This window comes from Crocodylus siamensis, chromosome 3 (genome assembly GCF_052110815.1).
Source record: "Crocodylus siamensis isolate JL-2025a chromosome 3, ASM5211081v1, whole genome shotgun sequence".
In the NCBI taxonomy this organism is placed as follows: domain Eukaryota; kingdom Metazoa; phylum Chordata; order Crocodylia; family Crocodylidae; genus Crocodylus; species Crocodylus siamensis.
In genome coordinates this window covers 202,384,588-202,410,023 of record NC_143397.1, presented here as the reverse complement: position 1 = coordinate 202,410,023, position 25,436 = coordinate 202,384,588, and the positions used below count along the sequence as shown (strand labels likewise).

The following is a 25,436-nucleotide window of genomic DNA, read 5'->3' as shown; positions in this document are numbered from 1 at the left end:
ATTGCTGGGTGATGATTAGGGGCCACATATTTGTCAGTGATTTTGATTAATATTTTTGTTTCATTTCACTTTACAAGGTCAAAGTAGGCAATGAAGTTACTACTGGAACAGGCCCCAACAAGAAAATAGCTAAAAGAAATGCAGCAGAAGCAATGTTGCTACAGCTTGGTTATAAAGCCTCCACCCCTCTTCAAGATCAGCCAGAAAAGGTGAGAACTGATTGTTGTGGGGTCCAAATTGTTCCCTCAGATCTGATTTCTTAGCTCTTTCTCCACCTTATCGCTTAGTATGAACAGGGCCTGAACAGCTGCAGTAAGATCAGTTCAGTTGTATCGTTGGTTAGATATGATAGCCTTCCTTTAGCTACAGCTACACAGATTTGATTGGTAACTGCAATCTCTTCCTCTGCAAATATAATTGAGAATTAAATGTTCTTGTCGTGTGTGTGGGGGGGTGCACTCATGTCCGTAGATGCTTGCATATTCTATTTAACAAAACTTAAGGCCCCTTTTCTTATATCCCTTTTATGTAATTCATGGTAGGATATTTTTTCCTATTGATTTTGTACTTCCCATGTAGATGGTTAATTTTTATACATGAAATAGTTAGGATTTTTTGGGCTTCTATTACATCTGACTCCAAACAGAAACTGCATTACAGAATTATCTAATAGAATCGGTAAAGGTATAACAGAAGATTACAGAATAATCTAATAGTGGGGGATGGCAGTTAGGCATAAATCAAATACCATATTTGTAATGGCGAGTCATGTTTCTGTGGCATCCTCAGCAAATTTATGTCCATATCAAGCTTACATTCAAATAGGAAATAAAGATGCACTAAGACTTTTTTTTAAGGTAATTCACTCAAAGGCAGCTTAGGTTGATCAAGAAAATATGTGCCAAATTTGTTAATAGTCAGACTGGGCTGTTTCTTAATTTGAAGGGTTGGTAGTATGGTCCTGTCTCAGGGACAGGCTGCTTAGCTGTTTTGACCTGCTTATAGTCTTTACTTCATTAACAAAATTATTTGTAACTCAAAGCTATCAACAGAAAACTTTCCTTCTGTCTCAAGGCATGTTTACGGTAAGGATATTTTATATTAAAGTATCTTTAACAGTGCAAAACCCCCAGTATCAAGATGTGATCCCACTATAAAAGTGTCTTGCATCTGTGATGTATGCCAATTGTAGACAGAAGAATAACTACACACAGATTCACAAAAGTTTAGAGCTGGAAGGGACCTCGTGAGATCATTGGGTCTAGCCCCCCTGCTCTGGGAAGGGCAACTGTGTACTGGTGTTAAAATCTTCAGCATAGACCAGTTTGCAATATCCTTGTACAAACCAGAGAAGGGCTGTTTTTCTCCATATATACTGGCCATGCACGAACACATGCATCTGAGTATAAGCCTGGGAAAAAGACTTGCATTTTATAGTAATTGGATGGAGAGAGATGGGAAAGTTTCGGCCACACAGAGAACAAGGCTCCAGGCTAAAACCCAAGGGCTGCTCCCTTCCTGTGCAGTAGCCACCTCACTGAGTCACACATCCTCTAACTTGCTCCCTTCCTTCTAGCCCCTCCTATCTCTCTCTCTCCCACCTGTCCAAAGGGCAGAAGGAATGCTGGAGAGGGGACTAGATAATGTCCAACCTGTGGCTTGTTGGTTGGACCACAGTGCAGGGAATTCACATGCCAGTTCAGATGTCTTCTGGGGAAAGAGAGATTAGAGCCCAGGTCTCCCACTCAGTGTCCTAACCAGGGGAGATGCATAGGGGATGTATGCGGGTGCACCCTCTGTGGGTATTTGCCACCCCGCCGCCGGTGGTCCACAATCGCCCCTGGCTGATGTTGCTAGCGGTTCCTGCTGGTGGTGGTTGATCGCTGCCACCGCCACGCCCCACCCCCTGCTGACAGCGCTGGCAGCATCTGTGGGAGCTAACCGCTCACTGCCACTGGGCTTCTGCCACCGCCAGTGTGGCTGTGCCCCCCCCAGCCTCTGGGGCCATGCACCGTTCATGGTCCTAACCACTCAGCTCTTGGGGATAAACTATGGAAAGCCTCCTTCTTCATAATCTAACACTTCTTAACCATGGGATTTTGGCTGGCTGTATTTTCATAATTTATACAAGGGAATATGCAATTCTACCTTGTGTGGGTGATTTCATGCTCAGTTACTTGGTTTCACATGTGCATATTTCATGGGTGAAGTTTAGGTGCTGACGTTTCAGAATTTAATCCTTAACATTTTGAAAATGGAGCTTGACTTTCATTCTAAGTAATATGTTTAATATTTAAGTGTTTTATAAATACATTTGATGTTCTAAAAGGAGCAGATGTCAGGAGTTTTGAAAGATATAAATAGATTCCTCTCAAGACTGTTGATTTGGGTTGTGCAAGTAATTGAGTTTTTCGGTTTGGTGGCCAAACCAAAAAAATAAAAATATTAATTTGGAGTTAACCCAAACCAATCTTTTGTAACATTTTGTAAAACAAAACAAATGCTTCAGTTTACTTTGGGGCAGTTTTAGTACAAGTAGAGGCCTAGATTTACCAGGAGCAGATGGTAGTACTGTGTTGCCTCTAGAGTAGACCTTGGACCATGGCTTCCCCTGCCAAGAGTGCCCTAACTGCTTGGATATATGATAGCCTAGGATGAGTTTATCTCTCCATCTCCCCTACTGAAGCTGTTCCACTTAAATATTCATTTTGTCAGAGAAGGAATGAAAATGACTTTATCCTAGTGTTTAAGCACTCATGTGGGAGGGAGGATACTTCATATACTCTTTCTTTTTGGTTCCTTAACTGGTCTGTTGACTCTGCCCCATCCTTAAGAATTTCTTCTTTTATACATCATGTTCTTTCTTCAGCATCACCCTTTTCTGTTCCCCTTCTGGCATAAAAAATGTAAGAACTGCTGTGGGTGGTGACCTCTTCCACTCATTTTCTCCTTGTCCTTGCTGTGAAGTGCTAGGGTTAGTGCACACATATCTTTAGTATATTTTTCACTGTGTTGCAATGTTAGAGGTGCATACATGTGCAATGCAGCCTTTCTTCGCTGAGTACTTTGAGTACAATAACAACCTCTAGGGAAAATGCACTGTGCAAAAACAGCCTGTAAGTCTTTAAACAGGTCTTAACTAAGTGAAATCAAACCTGGTTTTTCACTAGAACGCTAAAGCTTCTCCATAAGGAAAGGATATTTCTCTTCCAGCTTTAACTTTTAAATCTCTGCCATTTTGGCTAAAAGTCTGTGAGAGGAAAAAAATAAAAGGTCAAGTTTTTTTTAAATAAAAAGAAATGTATTTTTCATTCTTCTTGAATTAAAGATTGGCTGAAATATTTTTCCACAAGTTTTCCAAAAATAATTTGCCATCAGGCAGAAACTGAGTCTGAAATATTTCAGCCCAAAAGATATTACTTTCAGAGTGCTTGCGCAAGCGGAAACTTGTGACTAAGTGGAAAGCATTATGCAGCCTCAAGTAAGAATGGCTGCTGCTGTTTTGTTACATTTTAATTATTAGCTCTGTACTTACATGGTAATGTATTCATTTTGAAAAACAGGTTTGATTACGAACCTTTTAGAGTAGGGAGTCCTGAAATTATCAGGGAAAAGATATTTCAGTGTCCTAATATTCTGAGACTAATAAAGAAATGGATTTGTGCAAGCTTCAGACACAAACCACTTGCACATTACAACAAGAACTTTATTAAAAAGGGAGTAATTCAAGATAGTAAATTGTTATCGTTGCAGAGAGTTTAAGGCCAGAGAGGCTATTACAGCTCATCTAATCTCCACAGCATTAAGACTAAAGGTTTCGTTCAGATACCTATATGAAAAGGTTAGTTATACTGAAACATTTCAATCCTTAGATGAAACTGGGTCACAGGCAGAGAAAAAGAGACTGCGGTGCCATCAGTGCCTGAGCTTCCTGCAATTGCAGGGAATTGAATAGGCAAGATACTCCCACGTGATCCCAGTAGGCAAAACATGCCTCATGTTTTAGGGGAAGAGGAAGGTATTTATATCTGTCAGGAGCTCTTTGATAATCTGGCCCATGGGGAAACTACTTCCATATAAATGCCATAATAAAGCAGTTGGTGTGGACCTGAGTACATAAGCAAGATAGATAAGCCAGGCTTCTGAATGGAAGGTTCTCTATATCACCCCAAAGCATTCGTCCACTGTGCCCACTATCCCATCTATACTCATGGCTAATCTCTGATGCAGAGAGAGGTAGTTAGCTGTGTTAGTCTGAAGTCAGGCAGAAGGCATGGTTGATGTACACCTTATAGACTAACTAAACAAGGTATATATGAGCATAAGCTTCCATAAACTCAAGCTGACATCATCAGATGTTCTGAAAGGACAAGCATAAAGCAGTGTATAAGGTGGAATGAGTGTTTTGAATACAAAAGGTGGGAGAGGAAGGGGAGAAGGGGGGAGGCAAGGGACCCACAGGAACAAAAGGGTCACAAAAGCTAATCCAGGTAACAGGATAAAAATCTATAGCCCTTATTTAAACTATACTTAACACAAACCCATCTGTGGATAACTTAGTGTTCCAAAATGTCCTGTTCAAATTGGTTTTACTCCACTTTATACACTGCTTTATGCTTGTCTGATTCTGTGAGCTTAAGTTCCTGAATGCTTATGCTCTCTATGTATCTTATTTAGTAATATGTAAGGTGTATATCTACCCTGCCTTTAATCTGCGATGCATCAGAGGAAGACAGAAACCCCAGTCATTCCTTCCTGTTCCCTATGTGAGATTAACTGAAGCCCTGAAGCATGAGATTTGATTATAATCATTACCTAAATGAAGAACTGCAGATATTACAAAGATGTTGGGGGTAATATAGGCAATCTAAGTAATGTAAAAACAAAATGAATATATATGTACTCATGAGGTAGGAGAGGTATCGGTTAATGAAAATTGACAGTGCTCACTACAGCCGAGCTGAATGACTAATTCAGACTAAATACACATACCTTTAGTATATTTTTCACTATGTTGCAAACTAGTGCATACATGTGCAGTGCAGTCTTCCTTTGCTGAGTATTCTGAGCATAGCGACAGTCTCTCCTTTCCTCTGCTTGTTTATTTTGCAGTTTGTTCAGCCTGCAGCAGGGTGAAACTGTCTCATAACACTTGACTAACTTTTCTGCCACTTAAGGTGCAGCATTGCCTATTCTGCCTCCATCTTCAGGGAAAAATGTTAAAAATAGGTATGTGTGTCACAGAAGTGGGCTCTGACAAACTAAAGTTACGTTAAGCGAATGCCATATTCGGGAAATTCCCAATGTAATTTTTAAGCTTCCAACAGTATTTCTAAAACTGTATAAAATCCATGGTTATATAATTTCTTTTCCAATATGTTCAGTGAATTTCCATTGTAGGACTTTAAACAAAGGCATGTTTTTCAGGTCTGTGTTCTGTGCTGTTCCTGCACCCAGGAGAATATGGCTAAGTACAGACAGTCAAAAAGCCCAAGGCAGAATCAGTTCCATCTAGGCAGCTTCCTCTAAGCTGCATAGGTTGAACTGATAACCAACTGAACTGACATTCAGTTTTCAATTGGGAAAGCCATTCAGTTTTCAGCTGGCCTGCACTGACTCAGGCCAGTAGGTGGGGTATACTAGAGCACATCTCCTGCCCTGCTGGCTCTTACCAGCTCAGCCAAGTTTCCCCTGCCTCCAGTTGTCCCCCCACAGGGGGTTAAGGAATCCCCTGTCTTGGTCCTCTCCCTCCCAGGTTTACCTCCTGCCTGGGTTCCCCAGCCCAGGCAGCCCTGGGGAGCTGAGGTGAGCTCCGTCCTTCCCCCTTCCCAGCTGCTGATTGCTTCAGCCACTGCCACAGGAGGGAGGGAGTAGCCCTCCCAGCTGGGTGCTTACCCATGTAGCCCAGCATTGGGCCACCAGGGATTACCTGCCTTGGGGGACTTCCCCCCACCCCAGCCTGGGGTCCCCCAAGGAGCTGAAGGGAATTCTTCCCTTCTTGAGCCCCACAGCTGCTTGCCTTATCTATCCCCTGAGAGTCTCAGGGATAGCCCAGGGCCACCTTGGGGAGCTTAGGGAAATTCTTTCACTCCTCTGCAACTGGTTTTGCTTCAGACTGGCAGCAACTCAGGCAAAACTGGCTGCAGAGGAGCAGAATTTCCCTCTACTCCCTGAGGCCACCTGAGACTTGCAGGGGCTAAGGCAAGCAGCTCTGGGGTTCAGGAAGAAAGAATTCTCCCCCTCCCCTGCTCCCTGGGGCTGCCCCGGGTTGGGGGACCATGGGTTGTGGTGGAGGGAAGCCCCTCAGAGCGGGAGCTTCCCAGTGCCCCCATGCTGGGCCACATGAGCAGGCACCTGGCTAGGAAGACTCGTTCTCCCTCCTTCCTGTGGCAGCAGCTGAAGCAGTCAGCCACTGGGAGGGGGGAGGGCTGCTGAGGGATTTACCCTCCCCCATGTGCCTTTTAGACCTTGGCTAGGGGGATCTGGGGGTCTGTTCCCTGCCCCCCCTGACAGATACAGGCAGGAAGCAGGCTAAGGAGCAGGGGGGTGAGGTAGTCCCTGCTCCACTGGATCTGACAGCATGGCCCAGGGCTGCAAAGCATCCTGGGATGCTGGGAGGACTGTGAGTTAACTTGAACCAGGAAGGGGTCTGGGACTGAAGTTCCATAAACCGATGTGACCTAAATCAGTTAAATCCGATACTACATTCAACCAAGTTTATCTTAAACTGGTTCGGGCCATTTTGGAAGTGGTTTATGTGCACTGAACTTCTGTTCTGTTACAGGCTTAAAATGGTTTTTGATCACTTAAACTGGTTTATGTGCAACTTCTGTCTATCCCTAGCCTGTGTACCCCCTTCCTAGTCCCCTGAATTCAGGTAGTGTCTCAGAAAGGAGTGGGTTTGTGCTTAGAGACATGGAGTTGTTCTGAGCTACTCATAAAGTGGGGAGCAAGTGGCAAGCTGCTTCAACATACACTGATGCTCTGGAAGACATTGTACCTCACTGAGAGTGCCTTGCCATGCTCCCATAAGGAGTCTGGAAAGTCTTTCAAAGCATAAATCTATCAGATGGTAAGGAGCTAGCAAAGAACAAAGAAAATAACTATATTTGCCTAATATAACTTTTTCTGCTAAGTGGTTGTGATCTTCTAGTTGTACCACCCAATTTCAGAACTCCTATAATTATGTTGCTCCAAATATTTATATTACTCTAGAAAAATTTCTTCAGGCATTATTACAGTGTTCCTGTCTGATGATATATTTATTATGCTAGGAAAATTACCTCCCTGCAGCAGGGGAAGGTATAGTGCAAACAATTCTGGAGTTTCTTCACCTAAGCTTACTAATGGATGTTTACACAACAGAGTGGTAAAAATGCTTTCAGCTCTGCCTATACCAACATGTCTACATGGCTAGAGACTTATGGCTCCCAATTTGTTTCAGAGCTGCCATAGGGAAGAGTGACACTTGACTTGCCGCATGGTTATTCTGAAAGTTCTTGATCTGTTATTATGAGCAATGAACAGAGCTGTAACAGCTGAAAAGACATGGCTTGAGTCATTGTGTTGTGCAGAGTAGACATGAGCAGAATGGCTCAGGAAGGTGCAAGAATGAAACACTGTAGCAGGCATCTCTGCTGCTTTGAAAAGATAAAGCATAGGGCTTCTGTGACTGCTGTCAGTCATGAGCAAAAGGCAGGAAAGAAATGATGCAGTAGCCAAACCAAGGCCTGCTGCCTGTGCAACTTTCAGCACACGGTGCTCCAGTGGATATGCTAGATGGCCCACTTTAAACTAGATCAGTGGTGGTTCTCAACCTTGTTAGACTCAGGGCACCCATTCCAAAGTGCCAGCTCTCAGCTTTCATTCATTTTTTAAATCTAGAATACTTCTTCTGTTGCAAAGAACTCAGAAAGACCAGAACAGTGAAAATGTTTTTGACACTGGATTCCTTTTTGAAATCTCTGTGTTTATCTTGTGAATCATGTGTAGGCATTTGAGCATGTAACAATGCTAATATTGGGTGACACCCTTGAAAGGATCTTATGGCACCCAGGGAAAGACTATCGCTGATTTAGCTGGCCCCTAGGCAGAGTCCTGTACTAAAGAAGAGATTTCATGCCCTGTTTACATTTCATCCATCCTAGCTCACAGAGGCAACCAAAATTTGGCTCTGTTCAAGAGATCAGGGAGCTGCAACATTTTAATTTTAACCAGCTTTTCTTCCTGCCACTTTACTACTTCCAGAAAAATCCATTCACTGTGGGTGGCATTAATGTGAGACAGCAGCACTAAGGATGACTTACTAATGCCTGGATTCTTGTTAAACTCTCTATCTTGACAACATTAATACACAGTAAACAGCGAGGAGTGAAAGGAGAGTTGGAAATGTCAGCGTCTCCATTTTCCAGCAGGGTTCTTGGCAGATTTTATGGTTGTGCTCCAGGTTCATAGCAGTGCCATGCTGTTATAATGCACAGCACTAAATACGACACATTTACAAATCTCAAATTACTGATTAATTTCAACATCTAACTTCCTTTTAAAAAATCAATGCGCGTATGCCTGCGACATATAGGGGAAAGGGGAGCCCAGTTATAAGGATCCAGTGAAACTGAGGTGTGCAAGGATGAGGCTGACCAGTACGAAGGAAAGAGAGTTCTGCCGCCATATTCTTTCCATTGCATATCTGCCTTGCTTCACTAACAGATAGCACTTTTGCTTGAGTTCAGTGTCATATAGCTAACAAGGTATAACTAGGAAAGTGTCATAAGAACAGCTGCTCTGCGTGGCATGTACCCTTAAGCTGCAGTGACTCCCCCTTTGAGGTCCTCACATTTCATAAAGCAAATCTAAGTAGGTAGAAGGAAATGGGGATAAAGCAATGAGAGCACTGCAGGGTCAAGCAAGTACTGCAGGGGAGGCTAGGAGATTTCAGTGGTCTGAAATCCTCAGAATAGAACTTTGCCAGTTCTGCCTTGCCCGTTCCTCCAGGGGTGAATATATAACCTAGGCATGGGCAAAAGTCTGTATTGTTGCAGAAGTCTCTGTTCATGTGTAAAAAGTATGTCAAAATAGAAAAGGATCATTTGATCCTGTGAAGAGGTGGCTATCACTGAGTCAGTCACTGAGCTTAATGTGAGCTGAATCTCCACCTTTACATGGACATGAAGGCTACCACTTACTAAATTTTGTGAGCCTTAAAGAATGGACTTATTGTTTAGCTTTGCATTTATTTCTATTTTGGCATAAGAATGAAATGTTAGATCACCAATATTGGACCCATTAAACTCCTCAATATAGCTGCTTAGATGTTTTAGCTATGGTAATGCAGACTGTAAGGGTCATCACTTCTCCTGTTCCAGGGTATACACTGATTCCTATCTGGGATAATATTACTTAATTACAGCATGTAATTATAATTATAGACCAAATTACACAATATAAGGCATTCAGTTATTGTAGGTGCCCCATGACAATATTGCATCTTTATCTATAGACAAGGTATCAGGCTAGTCTGGTCTATTCCACTGTGTCATTTTTTATATTGAGGACTAGATTGTGCCACTGAGACACTGCACTGCAGCGACCCAGAGATTGTATCTTAGGACATTTTGGTTTATATCTGTAGATAACCAGAAATTTAAGCAACTCCCTATCTGAGCCAAGTACCTGAGGAAATGTTGCTCACATTGCCATCATTAGTTTTGGCCAGGACCTGGTAATGTTTATGGGAAGATTTAGTACTGGAAGAACCTATCTTAGGTCAAAATGAAAGTGGTTTAGCAAAGTTGCATAAGCAGGATGGTAGAACCTGTGTCCATGTGCCTGTCAATCCCATCAGTCATAGTTTCATAGTTGGTAAAGACGGAAGGGACCTGAGCAGATCATCAAGTTCAACCCCCTGCCATGGCAGGAAAGAGTACTGGAGTCAAACGACCCCGGCAAGGTGTTCTTCCAGCCTCCTTTTGAAGACCCCCAGGGTAGGAGCGAGCACCTTTTCCCTTGGAAGTTGGTTCCAGATCCTAGCCACCCTGACAGTGAAGAAGCGCCTCCTGATATCTAGCCTGAATCTGCTCTCCGTCAACTTATGGCCATTATTCCTTGTTACTCCCAATAGTGCTCGGGGGAACAGGGACTCTCCCATTGCCTGCTGGTCTCCCTTGGCCAGTTTATTGACGGCCACCAGATCCCCTCTATCTTGTGGAGGCTGAACAGGTTCAGGTCCCATAGCCTCTCCTCGTAGGGCCTGCCCTACTGCCCCCGATCATGCGAGTGGCCCTCCTCTGCACCCTCTCAATGTTGTCCATATCCCTCCTGAAGTGTGGCACCCAGAACTGGACACAGTACTCCCACTGCGGCCTGACCAATGTTGTATAGAGGGCGAGGATCACCTCCTTGAACCTGGTTATGATGCATTTGTAGATGCATGACAAGGTGCAGTTAGCTTTCCTGACTGTGTCCCCACAGTCACTTTTTAAATATCCTATGAGCAAAATTTGTGTGTGTGTGTGTGTGTGTGTGTGTGTGTGTGTGTGTATAAAAAGAAAAATATGGTTTTTTTTATTTTATTTTTTTTTAAATATATGTTTTGTCCTTTATTTCTTCTTCTTTTTCCAGCCAGGGGAAAATAAGGGATGGAATGGTCAAACTGCTGGGTATCCTGAACCAACGAGTAACAGTAAGTATGCATCTTTATATTTAATTTATATTTACCCTTCTGCATTTTCCTTTTAAGAATTGTATTATTTGAAGCCAGCAAAACACTTTGTTTAGTTGTCATGAACTAAGCATATTTAGCATAGTAATTATCACCAACAGTTAGGTTTACTCTTGTTTATAGAGTGGTAGATGTGACACTGTAGCAAAAGCAGAATAGTTTTTGTTTGACTTGTGAAACCAAGTAGAGGACAGTTAATTATAGTTTGAGTCAGGGATAGTCTTCACTAAGAAAAAAGAGATGTTTTAAACTTGAATTACCTAACGCATAGCAATTAAAATGAGGTAAAATCCTAGTAAAGGGAAAGTTGGTGTTTTTATCACATGTTAACAGAATGAAGTAAACTTTAGACTTTGTCACTTGCATGTTTTAAGGCTACGTAAGAAAAGGTTTGGTTTTTTTCCTGTTGCTGATACACTTTAGATACCTTTGTGCCTCTGCTCAGTGGCACTCAGCATGTTCTTCCATATCAGGGATGTTAAACATACAGACTGAAGGCTAGGTCTGGCAAGCAGAGCCCCAGTGCTGCCCCATTGACCCATGCGCCTTTCCAAATCATCCCTGCACACATGTGGCACTCATTGGGGTTGGGTCCCAGTCTATGCTGCTCGCAGCACTACTGGGGTGGGGGAGAATCCTGGGCTGTGCTGCCTGTGGCACTCACTGGGGCTGGATACTGGGCCACTGCCCACGATGCTCACTGGAACCAAGTTCCAGTCCTGGACTGCAGAACTTGGTGCTTACTGGGGCTGGGTCCCAGGCTGCACCACATGTGACACTTGCTCTGGCCAGCAGCCCAGGCAGATCAGGCCATAGGGCAGATGAGTTTAATGCCCCTGTTCCAGATCAGTGTTGTGGGGAGGGGATCTTACGTAGAGACAAAGCAACCAACTTTTGGGTACAAAATCGAGGCTAAATGTGTGTCAAGTCAACAGATCTTAAGTGCATTATAGGCACCTGGAACCAAAAGTGTCTATACCACTTACATTTTTGGTCAGTGTAGTTAACTTAGTGTAGTACTGTAGGCAGTCTAATTAGTTGTATTGCAAAGAATAGTGCATCTGGGACAAATATAATAATCCATTCAGTAATGTGGACCATCTCCACTCTCAGAGGAAAGCTAGTCTGAAATGCTATGAGGGGGGGAAAAAAGACCTATCAGGCCACTAGTAAAGGGCTTTCTCCATCTTGAGCCTTCCTTCCCTTTGAAGTACAGAGTTTAAACCTTCTCTATCAAAACTTGTATAAGAGAATTGTCTATTCATTACGGTTAAAAATACCCCTCCTTCACTGCTTTCTCTTTGTATTCCATTCTCATTCTATAAAGCTGGGGTAGGCAGTGTTTTTGGTCAGAGTGCCCAAAACACTTGCAACCTGGTGGGCAGGGGCAGATGGCATGGGAACCATGAGGGGTCCAATCCTTGTTGTGGCAGCGCAGACCTTGCTACTTCCCACCCTCCAGCCAGAGGCACATGCCTTTGCATGCCACACTGGCAGTCGTACCAGGGACTGCCTATCCCTGCTATAAAGCCTTGGGTGCAGATGATAGATGTAAAGAGGGATTTCGGTTTTTATCTAGAAATGACATAAATGATTTAAATTTTAAATGATTTAAAATAACTAGTAGCATATTTTTTTGTGTACCACATGCCTCCAAATAAGACATGCATCTTGCTTTTGGAAGGCCGAACATAGAAAAAACAGATTCCAAAGTCATGGCCAACTGTGACATAAAATTGGTTCTCCTGGAACATTAAGGGCTTATATACATGTGCTGGGAGCCTGCTCTGATTTATTAAAAATCCAGCATGTCAGAGCTGACTTGATTAATCAAGTCTACTGGATTTCACTTTCTCCAGCAGACTCTAGCTCGGGGTGGTAATTATTTCAGGTGGAGGGCTGCTTACTGAATTTTGGCAAGCCATAGAGAGCCGCATGACAGGCAGCCAGAGGCAGATGAATATTAATTTTCTAAATTTTTTAGGGGCCCTACGGGTCGAATAGAATGGCCTGGTGGGCTCCATCTGACCGACGGGCCGCATTTTGCCCACCCCTGCTCTAGTGTCACATGTATTAGCATCCCCACTCTGAAAAATGGCAGCAGGGCACTTTGAAGTAAAACTCATCAAACAAGCTTTAGTTCAAAGTGTCCCACCACCATTTTTTCAGTGTGAGGACACTGATGCACATAATGATTGGGAGCTTTTAATTAGCACAGCTTGCTAATTAAATTCCCCCCCACCCCCCCATGCCTCCCAGAGCACATGTAAAAATGCCCAGAGTGTCCAGGAAGTATGCCATCCCAGGAGATAGCCAGGGTGAGCAGGCAAGAACTTTTTATTGTGACAGGACAGCAACAAGGCCAGGACACATCCCAGCAGAGCCGACCTGCTTCATTTGGTGATGTCTATTTCTAGCCTAAGGACAGCTAGTAGTATTAGCACTTCATTGTTCACATCAGGATGTGTCCCAACACAGCTGATCTGCTTCTTCTGGTGAAGCACATGTTGCCTATTAGAATAAGCAGTGGCATAATGCGAGTCTCTGGCATCCATTTGTGCTCCCCCCTTCTCATCTGCAGCCAATTGTTGAGTGTGGGGTGGAGAGGGGAGGAATCCCCTGGTGGCGGATTGCCCAGCCCAAAAGTGCAGGTAGCAAAACTGAAAGTCCTGGTGATGAAACCAGAAGTGCTACCAGGGTGCCGAGTTCCCCTGGACAGCGCAGCCAGTGCTGCCCCCACCCCCCCATGCCCTTCCCGTCACTATACTACTGAGAATCATAGAAAATTAGGGGTGGAAGGGACCTCAGGAGGCCATCTAGTACAACCCTTTGCTCAAAGCAGAACTATCCTCAACTAGATCATCCCAGCCAAGGCTTTGTCTAGCCAGGTCTTAAAAATCTCCAAGAATGCAGGGTCCACAATGTCTCTGTGTAGCCTGTTCAGTGTTTTACTAGCCTCCTAATGAGAGTTTTTCCTAATATCTAGCCTAAACTTTCCTTGCTGCAACTTGAGACCGTTGTTCCTTATTCTGTCATCCACCGCCACTGAGAACAGTCTAGCTCCATCCTCTCTGTAATCACCCTTCAGGTAGTTGAAAGCTATTAAATCCCCCCTTCAGTCTTCTTTTCTTCAGACTAAATAATCCCAGTTCCCTTAGCCTCCCCTCTTAACTCATGTGCCCCAGTCCCCTAACCATTTTGGTTGCCCTCTGCTGGACTCTCCAATTTGGCCACATCCTTTCTGTAGCAGGGACCCCAAAATTGGACACAGTACTCTAGATGTGGCCTCACCAGCGCTGAATAGAGGGGAAGGATTCACTTCCCTCAATCTGCTGGCAACACTCCTACTAATGCAGCCCAGTATGCCATTAGCCCCCTTCACAACTAGGGTACACCGTGTAACTGTCTTATAGTTTTTAGCAAAGACTTTATATTATTTTCTCTTTTTGTGTAACTGCCGCGCGGCACTCTCACATTTATGTAACCTTGAAGTAGACTGTTAATCAAAATGAACGCTTTGTACTTCTCTCCACTGGCATTAAGCTACACATGCGCATTCTGTAAATTTCATTTCTTATCTAAAAGTGTCATTTTTGCAGAAATGAAACTTATGTAGAAAATCTGCCTAGCAATAATTATGTAAAAGAAAATTATCCTATCTGTATACTATAGTTAGTGTCATAGAGGCAGTCCAACAAACATTTATAAAAGAGGCAAAAAAGCAGAAAGCAGCAGAGACGACAACTGGAAAACTCTGTGGGCCTGATCACCCCGCAGACCGGTTCTCAGCCTCCCCGCCTGGGCGTATCCCAGAGAAAACAAAGGCCTCAGAAATCCGACAACTGACAACGATTCACCGTGTTACAGTATCGCTTTGTATTTCCCATTCATGAGCCGTTGACCAGTTCTGGGACTTAAGGAGCCGGCAGCCGCACCTAGCTTTGGACTAGCTCCACTGTTGGAACGCAAGGGCTGGCTCTGGAACCTCGTGAACCAACGGACACCCTATAGACTATCCCATTCATGAGCTGTTGACCAGTTCTGGGACTACGGAGCCGGCAGCTGCTGGCTCTGGAGCCCCGTGAACCAACAGACCCCTTTAGTATCCAGCATACTGTAACTGAAGAAACATCGGAGACTCCGCTCCTCGACTGCCTCTCATCGTAGCTTAGACAGCATACCTACGCTCGCTATACTTGTATTTACTGCAACTTCGTTCCAACCGGCCTCCCCTCTTACTTGTAAGAGGGTGAGGCCAGGTGAGTGAATAAAATCTTTTCATTTTACTCTATATCTACTCCGTAATAACTTTTATGACTAACATTCCATCTCAATGAGCCGTTGACCAGTTCTGGGACTTAAGGAGCCGGCAGCCGCACCTAGCTTTGGACTAGCTCCACTGTTGGAGCACAAGGGCTGGCTCTGGAACCTCGTGAACCAATGGACACCCTATAGATTAAGAGACACTAACTACTTACTTTAAGTCATCTACTTGTGCCAACTCGGCGAACCTTGAGGGCGGCTAAGAGCTACCTCAATCCCGCCCCACAAGCCGCGCGCTCGCACAACTCCGCAAAGCCCGCGGCTCCCCTAAGCGGTGCCGGAGCCGCTAGCCCGGCATTTCGCCACACACCGTTGGCTCACATTTAGTTTACTGTCCATTGTAACCTCCCGGTCCTTTTCTGCAGAGCTGGTAATTAGCCAGTCAGTTCCCAGTCTGTACCAGTACATGGAATTGTTCCATCCTAAGTACAGGGCTTTTCACTTTTCCTTATTGAACCTCATGATATTTCTTTGGTCCAGTCTGCCAATTTGTCCAAGGCTCTCTGAATCCTAGCCTCCAGCATATCTGTTACTCCCTTCAGCTTGGTGTCATGTGCAGACTTGCTGAGGGTGGACTCCATCCCATCTTCCAGGTCACTGATGAATGTATTGAACAAAACCAGCCCCAGGACTGACCCCTGGGGCACTCCTCTTGATACTGGCTGGCAGTTGGACATTGAGCCATTGATTACTACCCTTTGAGCCCAATGATCCAGCCAATTTTCTATTCACCTTACAGTCCATTCCTGCACCCTTGCTTCCAAGAATGTTGCGGAAGACCATATCAAAAGTATTGCTAAACTCAAGATTTATCACATCCACTGCTCTTCCTGCATCCACAGAGCCAGTCATTGGATCATAGAAGGCAGTCAGGTTGGTCAGGCATGACATGAGGTGAACCTGAGACCCTGGAAATATCATTGGTCTTGCAGGACAAATGGCAGTGTGTTCCTCACTTCCAGAGATGTACCACCAGCAGTCTCCAGGGCATGTCTCTGGAAGTAGGCAAAGTTAGTGTTTCCCAGTTCCAGAGGCACAGCCCCAGTAATCACTGACTTCAGAGTAGCTGTCCTTGAACAACAAAACTTTAAAACTCAACTTGAGCTCAAAACTGGGACAGGAAATCATTCACAGAGCGGATTGCATTAAGTATGGTCTCAACAGAGACTCTGGATTCTTATCTCTTTGCCTAGACTAGCTTTTGTAACTTCTGTGTCCTTCAATAAGTTAACAGCCCTAAACTTCTCTGAATATGTGAACTGGTTTGTTTATTCCCTTTCATTTCTTCAACGCACTTTGCCTATTTCAGCAGTACCTTCTATCCTTTTCTCCCCCTTGCCCTACCCTTTGTATTAAATTACCTTACTGTTTTCTGTTTAGTACCCCTGCTCTCTGCAAGTCCATTCATAGCATCTGGCAAAGTAGTCTGTAGCCTATGAAAACTCATATCTCTCTGAATAAGTTAGTCTATAAGATGCTACACTACCCTGCCTTCTCCAGAAGTACTTTAAAAGGATCAACAGCTTCTAGTGTTTCTCTCATCCCTGTGTGTTTTCTCTGGAAAATACTTCCTACTTGGTTTTCTCCAACATACCAACTTATTGCACCTCCTGTATCCCACAGGATAAATCCCCAAAAGCTGACCTTTGCTTCTTTCAGCTGTCAGTTACTTTAATAGCCATTGTTATGACAAACTTCTTAGCTCTACTTCCCCCAGTTGGTGAACCCTCCAACCCTTAAACCATAAATGTCCTTTTCCCTTCTCTCCTGTACTTGACAATATTAGTAGCAAAAAGTAACTTGTTGCACTTGTGCTCTATTTTGCTTTCTTGTGAAAGTTATAGAAAAGCTTTTTTCCTGCTTGTAGCTAAGAAATGTCAGGGGTGTCAAATATGTTGTCACCTCATCTTTCTGCAACATTCTTGAAAACATCAAGTTGGAATTGTGGCTGCATACACACATTCAAAAGATCTGGAAAAATTCTCCTGGTTTTGTTTTCTTGGTAGAAAAATTTACCTGGAGATGCCTGCATAGGTATTCAGATGTTCAGCCCCTGAAGAGCAGAGAGCTTGAAGTGCTGGCCCTGTGCAATTAGGGGGCCCCTTTGTGCACATCTCAGTATGTTCTGCAAGCTCCCTTAGTCTGCCTGGAGATGGATGGCCCCAGTACACAGGACAGCCCTGATTAGCTGACACAGACTGCTAAGTATCAGTATGTCTCTGTACAGCACAATATGGGAATTTAAGGGGGGCTTGTTCTGCTCCCTGCTTGGCTGCAGCATTAGAATCCAGTGAGTAACAAGCTGTCTCCCTATTGGGGGAGCTGCTGGTGACATGCAGTCTCCCTTTGCCAGGGGGAGAGCAAAGCACTATGGGAAAATGGAGGACTGTACTGTGGTTTATCTTGGAAGAGAATGTGAACAGACATTCACTCTCCCAAGAGAAACTCTCCCAGGAGTGAGTTAACCCTGGTTGTTTGCAGGTTATTTTTCTTCTGGAGCAGGCATTTTTTGTTCTGGGAAAAAATCCTGAACATCTGTACACTTGTGCTTTTGCCTGGGAGAGCAGCAACTCTCCTATGAGAAAATTAATGCCTGTATGTGGCCTGTGAGATTCACAAAGCTGTGACTAAAGAGATGAAGATGCTGAATCTTAAAACCATATTTTCTATCAAGTGTTTCTCAAGAACTTAAGTGAAAGAGGCATTGCTGGAAGAAACTGTGAAACAAAAAGTACATTTCCTTTCACCCAGTTTTTAATCGGTATTCCTCTAATATCACAAACCTACCAGCTCTCTGGTACTGCATAATGTCCTCTATAGAAAACAGGGAGCTAAGACTTGAATTTTAATGCTAAGAAAATAAGCAGACCTTTATATATTAGAGAGAAGTCTAAAAAGGCTACAAATCATTTTTGCCCCAGAGAAAGTGTTTTACAGTTTTATATTGAGAGGTTAAACTGAAGCATCTTTTAGGAATTATTTAAGTGAAAACTAAGGAACTGTTTGTGGAAAACTTTATTTTTTAAAACAGTTTATCCTGCGTGTAAAATATTTACTGTTGTTTTTCTTCCTAGTCTTTTATTACTAGGGAGTTGTGCATGAAATTAGGATCTTTCTTCCTTAGGAATACATCTGCTCCTGCTGCTTGTTCACCACCTGAAATCATAATCCTCTGTTTGTGACATCATAATTAGTTACTGTGAAGATGATTAGTATGTCACAAACAGAGGATTATGATTTCAGGTGGTGAACAAGCAGCAGGAGCAGATGAACTCAAAAGGAACAAAGTTACTTGATCTCATGCAATTGTTCTTAGTAAAAAATAAACCCAGAGAAAAACAGAAAATAGGTGGGGATAATCATGATAACATCTTCAATCTAGGGTTATAGAGAACATTACTATTTCAGTATATACTAGATTGGAACATACTGGACTGGAAAAGGATCACGTGGACAATTACCCTTAGTATTAAGTATAATTTGTGATTTTTTTAAATTTTTTTTTTTACCTATCTAACCAGTAGCATCTCATAGAAATAAATTCTTCCACTAAGTGACCAATTGATGGGGGAAAAATATAGATAAATTGTAGGAAAGTCTTTGCTCTTTTATTTATTCTACACCTATTTATTGAAAAAAATAAATGCACAATAAATTTAGACAGATTTTTCATTCAGTTTTTCATGCTTCTAAGATCTTGGTCTTGTAGGAAATGTGACTTGTTTCAAATTTATAGCTGAGACATTTTATACATTCTTTACTTCAGGTGTCTTTATATTTAATTTTCATCCAGGGAATGTTGGTGGAGCACTCCTGTGGCTGTACACCTGTACACTTCCATGGATGATAGCCAAAATCTATTCACAGTTTATTGGATACAGTGTCCAACTTATGGTTCAACTGTGTTGAACTCAGATGTAGCAGCATTGCATTTTTATTTAAATATTTAATGTATTTTTCTGTGTGCTTCGAGGGTATAATTATTATAGATTTTATGCATCTTATAATTTAATGATTTTTCCTTCTTGGTTATTTAGTTTATATTTAGTATCATATAAATTGAATTTCAGTCTTGTATTTAGCAATTTGGACGAGGCAGTCACTAAGCTGGAACAGTAAGCAATAACAGTTTCAAACAATGTATTTTACCCTAAGATTTGAAAGAATTTTTAAGGGAAACCTAATATTATTGAGGAAAGGCAGAAGGTAGGGCAGGGTAGCACCTTAGAGACTACCCTGTTGAGAGGGGCACAAGATTTTGTAGGCAACCAGCTTGTAGGCAATCCAATGCCGTATGTTATATATGCTATATGTTATAGTATCTGACAAAATAGCTTGAATTTCTGTTTTTGTTGCCTACAAAAACTCATGCCTCTCTGAACCAGTCCCTAAGGTACCACCCTGCCCTGCCTTTTGCCTGACTTTAGTCTAACACAGCCAACCACCTCTATGTGTTTTTTTAAGAAATGGAAATGGGAGAGTAGTGGGAAATAAAAAGCAAGGAAAGAACATATTGCTTTCTCCTTACCAGTTTGAGAACTAAATTCTTATAGAATGAGAGTTTACTCAAGTTCATTAAATTTAATTCCCTTGACAAAAGCATGTGCCCATGGTGGCCTATGTAAAGGCAAGGGTTAGCTTTTACATTCAGACTTAAGAAAGTGATTCTGATAGAGATTTTCTTATATCCATATTTGTAGTTGACTCTTTACCTAAAGAAATCTTTAGAGTTGCCACAAGTGTCCTTGAAATTTTCTCTCTTTCTCTTTCACACATCAATTTTTACTAAAAACTTGCATAACTGTTTGTCTTCTTCACACCTGAAGAAACTACCTCACTATTGGTCCAGAATAATAATTTCCTTGAAGAACTGAGTCACTTGAGCTGAGGCACTTCTGCTGACAGAGACAAGACTTTATTTCAAGGTCTCCATTTCCCCCTCCAAGCTCCTCCCTTACTTCAAACATCTTACCCCTATGACTTCCTCTCCCCTACTGGTTTCTTCTTCTCTGATTTCATCTTCACTTATAACTTCACTGTGCATGTTGATGTCCCCCTTGACCTTCTTAACTTCAACTACCTCTTCATCCTTGTCTGTTAGACTTACTCATTCTTTCATCTCTCCCACATGTAGGGCATGCCCTTGATTTCATCATCACAACTTTCATTCCCCTTTTTACTACTCCATTAATGAATGATCTTTCTTGTACAGGCCATTCTGTGATTGAATTTGTGAACTCTCCTGATTGCTTCATCCTTCAAAATTACTCTCTCATAGCTCTTACAAGCACCTTTGACTGCTTGATTTGCTTCTGCTTCCTGATTTGCTGATCTCTTTTTGCTGGTAATAGGTTCTGTCTGTCATCTTCCATTACACAAAACTTGTGTGGTAGCCTTAATCAAAAGTGTTGCTTGCGTGCTTGCCTACTATCCAGGCTTCCAAATGCATGAGTCTGCACCTCATAAATAATGGTGCATATCCTATGTACAGGTCTGCTAGGGCAGGGGTCAACAACCTACAGCCACTGAATCTGGCCTGCAGAGCCAGGGGGCTTCAGTGGTATTCAGCAGGAGGCAGACTACTGCAACTAGATGGTAGGGGAGCGGTGGCTGTGGTTGTGTCCTACTGCTGGCCTGCCCTGCACCCAGCCTGGGTCATTCTGGCACACTGCCTGAAAAGGGTGCTGATCACTGTGCTAGAGCATTTAATCAGATACACTGTAGAAATGACTCATAAGTATTCATTTCCCAAAAGGAGGAGCAAAACTTTAACAGAACTTGTTTCCATAAGTATTTGTTTCAGTTAAATACACACAAAATTGGAACCAAAAAACCCCCTTTCTGAAAAAAAAAAACACTTCCTGTCGACTAAGAACATAAAAATATATACTCCTTTCTACTGCTTCTTTCTCAGTTTTGTCTTGTCATAATTCCATCTGTTCTCCAATTGTGCAGAGTTCTCCAGTAAAATCTAGGAACTCAAGACCTCATTTCATAAAGAAGAATATATTATTTACCTTCATCACAGGGTTTATGTGAAGTAAAACATCGATATTTGAAGGGGAGACATTATATATAAAACATCAGTTTGTTTTGAATGGAGCAACAGAGCATTGTTAATTTTCTGCTGGCTATTACAGTGATTTGGTAGCTTAGAAATACCTCAGATAGCTTTATTAGTTAGATAATGATAAGCATCCTAGCTTATACTCTGTGCCAAGGTGATCTATAGACTATTGCCTAGTGCATAATGGCTTTCATGTTTTTTTGGCTAATATTTTCAGAAGTTTTGTTGAGTAATAAAAGTAACACTTGAAACCATATCCTTGTGTATAAATTGTTAGGTTTTCACAATATACATAAACATAGAGAATGGTAGCAGTTGTTTATTGTAACTTCAGTTACTCATTTTTGTTACTAAAATAATCACTCAATTTTACTTCAGTAATTTTGATGCAAATGGGTATACACAGGCAAAAGTTTAAGAGGTGCTGAGTACCTGAACGTCTCCAGTGGAACTTGGTATCTCCCAAGATGTCCAAGAATTCCATTTGGAATTGCTTCATGAGCAAGTAACTTATGGCATTTATACACATATATTTGTCTGCTCTGATGCACCGGAGATCTGGGGTGTTGGAACAGATTTGATTAATCAAGTTTGCTCCGCACATGAGCTGACATGCCTGGTGCTGCATCACATGCATTTGTATAAATGGTGAAATGTGTGTCAGCACTGAGAAAATGGCGGCAGTGTGCTTTAAAACTAAAACACCTTCAAACAGTTCATAAGCGTACTGCCACTGTTTTCTCAGCGCTGACATGCATTTTGCTGTTTATACAAATGTATGCGCTGCAGTGCTAAGCGCTTTTAAAAGCACCCAGTGCTGTGGCACAAACATGTGTGCAAATACCCTTAAGGCCAGATTATGATCACCATATGCCTGTTGCACAATGCTTTATTCCACAGCTAATCTCACTGCTTTAAGTGAGACTGTTTGAAAAGTGTTTACTCATTGTGAGGTGAGTTTTGGTGGCAGAATCTGGACCTTAAAAAAACTGTGTGTTGGTTTATGCTAGCTGACTCCGTTGCGTTTGTGGTACTGGTTAAACAGTTATCTTTTGGCCAAAGATGTTTTATTTAAAACATTGAAAGATCTGGTTTGTTTTATAAAGTGCATCACAGATAGTACTAGATCACATCCCTGTCTGTGTAACTACACAGGGGAATAAGGGACTCAGCTCTGCTGTCTCCCCTTTCTACAGGTTTCAGCGCAGGGAGGAGAGGGTGTTCTACAGAGATATTCAGGGGGAGTGGACATATGCCAGTGGAGCTGTGGTTCTCCTGACATAGTACCTAGCAAATCATTCCCTTCTTAGCTGAGGCAAGGAAGGAGGCAGCAAATAGTGGCTGTTCAAGTTAGGAGAAACTTCTTCGTGCATCTGTAGGTAGCATAATGATGCGCTGCCTTTCATTCAGGACAAGCCTATGGTTCAGAGGATGTAGTTTAAGGATACTTGGACCAAGAAAAGGATATAACCAAACTTTTTAGAGATGGGGAGCACCCCATCTTTTTAAACTTATTTCATGGAGTCATAAGATGCTACCAGAAACTCAATTTCTACTTCAAAAATTGCATTTCTAGTCTCATGTTTATGAAGAAGATCTTGAAAATATGACCTGAATGTAAGCAAGGCAGTGATATCTTCTTGAATTTGCAAACAGCTATATAAGAATTCTGAGAGGAGTTTCATAGTTTTATAGTTTCTAGGGTCGGAAGGGACCCAAGTAGATCATCTAGTCCGCCCCCCTGCCATGGCAGGAAAGAGTACTGGGGTCAAACGACCCCAGAGAGGTGTTCATCTAACCTCCTCTTAAAAACACCCAGGGTAGGAGCTTGCACCACTTCTCTTGGAGTTAACTGCTCCATCCTTCTTACTGCATTTAACCTAGAAGCTGTGGCTCTGGGGCCATCTACCAATACTACCCCTAGAGAGGTTTGTATTTGTGGGGAACCTTACTCCCACCATGGTTCTTTTGGGGTGATGTTAGCAGACCCTCCTCCTGTGAAGCCCTTCAGGTAGTCCTTTGTGATATACTCTAGGTAAGGATTAAACAGTATAACAGTGATTTTCAATCAAGGTCACTGTGGCACCCTGAGATCATTTCAAGGGAGCTGCAGGGTGCCACAGAATGTTAGCACAGTTAGATGTGCAAACATAATTCACATCATAAACCCCAAAATTTCAAATAGGAATCCATAGTATTAAAAACATTCTGACCTATTGTAGTTTCTCTGTGTTCTTTGCAACAGAAGAATTGCAGTATTATTTTTCTGTAGTATAAAAAACAAGTGAAAACTGAGAGGTGGTGTTTTCTAAAGGGTGACTTGAGTTTATCAAGGGGTGCCTCAAGTCTAAAAAAGTTAAGAATTAGGTCTGTGTGAAGCTTTGGTCGCTGATTCGATCTGGCCCAATTTGGTGGCTGAATTGCCTAATCTGAATTGAATCAGGAGACCCGTTAATCTCTCTGAATCGAATCGCAACTCTCTGAATCAATTCAGATTCAGAAAGATTCGACAATTCAGACATAGACACAGCTTTAAATGTTTTTTCTACATATCTCAAAGTACCAGCTGTGGCTTGTGAATGCTAAGATGCTGGGGCGGATGGAGCGTCCCACAGGAGTGCAGGGGGGTCTCCACCACGTTCGGCAGCAGATCCAAAAGTGGACGCAAAGCACCCCACACTCCTGTGGGACTCTCCATCCACCCCACCATCACAGCATTCACAAGCCGCACCTGGTACTTCGAGGTATGTAGAAAAAACATTTAAAGCTGTGTTTGTGGCCGACTTGCTGATTGTCTGAATCAGCGTCGAATCTTCGGTTTCGGATTCAGCCAAATCGAATTGGGACAGTGATCCGAATCAACAAATCTAATCACTGTCCCCAGTTTGGGCCAAATCAAATACAGTCTGCTTCGCACTCCCCTTTTAAGAATGACTGCTCCAGACAAAAGATTAGGATGAGCAATCCAGGTCTGTCCAATGAAAAATGATGAAGGAAACCATGTCATTCAAAAAGAAATTCTTTATTTACTTGTCCCTGCCACTGCTATGCTAACAAGTGGGACTATATCAGAAGGGTACAACTATATGAGGTAGTCCAGTGAAACAGCCTGTATACAGTATGTCTCTAAACCCTGATAGTTGTCTAATATCTGATTAATAGATGAAAACAAAGGATGTCTCACACACCTGAGGTTGATTTTTGGGCCTTGGATTAGATTTTCTTTTGAGGTAGCAATTGTATGGGACTGCAAACAATTACCGTTAAAGAATGGGTAAGAACTGTTTTCCAAGTGTTAGTGATTATCATTGCATAGCTAGCCTGCATATTTTCCTAGCATGATTGCCCACAGGTTTAAATAATAATATGCTTGAGCATGGAAATTATTTCTAGATTCTTTATGAATGCAGCTATAGGTTATATCCAACAGAAGGTGCACCATTGTTGATATAAATGGAGGACTTTAATTCCCATGACTCAATAGTTGTGACACATTACCATATGCTTTTTGTTTTGCAATTATATATAATTGAGTAATATAAAGTTAGTGTTGAATTTAGCATATGATAAATTAATACTTGATATTCACATAAATCTAGATTTTTCAGACGAATGGCTAACAGATAGATCATTGTTAATTTTAAGGATCTGATGGTACACCAAAAACTTTTATTCAGAAAGCATCCAAGAGGGCTCTCATTTTGTGTTTGTTCTTTCATGTTTTTATTAACAGCATTTATATGAAAATATATTCTCATCTTTGTTCTTTAAGAATTCTTTTGCTATTACAATTTTTTCCTGACTTGGTGTCCTAATCCTCATGTTGTGATGCTGTAATTACCAGAGCAACTAAACTGTGATATACAAACAAAGTCAGTCATTCAGATTTGGAACAAGCAGCAAGACTAGAAGAATTTTATAAAAAGATCTTAGTAATATTTTAAAAAGATATCTAGAGAAACTTAAAAATATATCTGTTTTAGCAGAATTATTCAAAAATTGGCTTTTAAAAAATTTTGTGGGCTGCATCAGGGGCTATTTAAAGTGATTTTTTTAATTTGGATTCTGAAGTTAAAATCCTGATAAGTTGCAAGTTTATACATTATACTACTCACTGTTAAAATATAATCGGCAGGGATGTTAAAATTCCCTACCTCTTACGTATGTTGTATGACTTTCATTAATTAATTATTACTTATATAGCACTTTGATCTTTAGATGGAAGGTGTTATTTAACAGTAAAGTACTTTTACTGTTATTAATTTAGCACTTCCATTATTGCAATTTGAGCACTTTAAGAACATTTACCATATCATACTCAGTATC

General features: G+C 42.0%; 1 protein-coding gene across 6 annotated transcripts in view; it reads left to right on the top strand.

Annotated features, from left to right (window-relative positions):
• The window catches only part of STAU2 (staufen double-stranded RNA binding protein 2), a 254,141-nt gene that overhangs the window by 107,981 nt on the left and 120,724 nt on the right, over positions 1-25,436 (top strand). For all 6 annotated transcript variants that reach the window (XM_090040182.1, XM_090040178.1, XM_090040179.1 and 3 more), the window contains exons 10-11: positions 78-209; positions 10,621-10,681. In XM_090040182.1, coding sequence (XP_089896308.1) covers positions 78-209; positions 10,621-10,681 — 193 coding nt within the window. The remainder of the gene's footprint in view (positions 1-77; positions 210-10,620; positions 10,682-25,436) is intronic.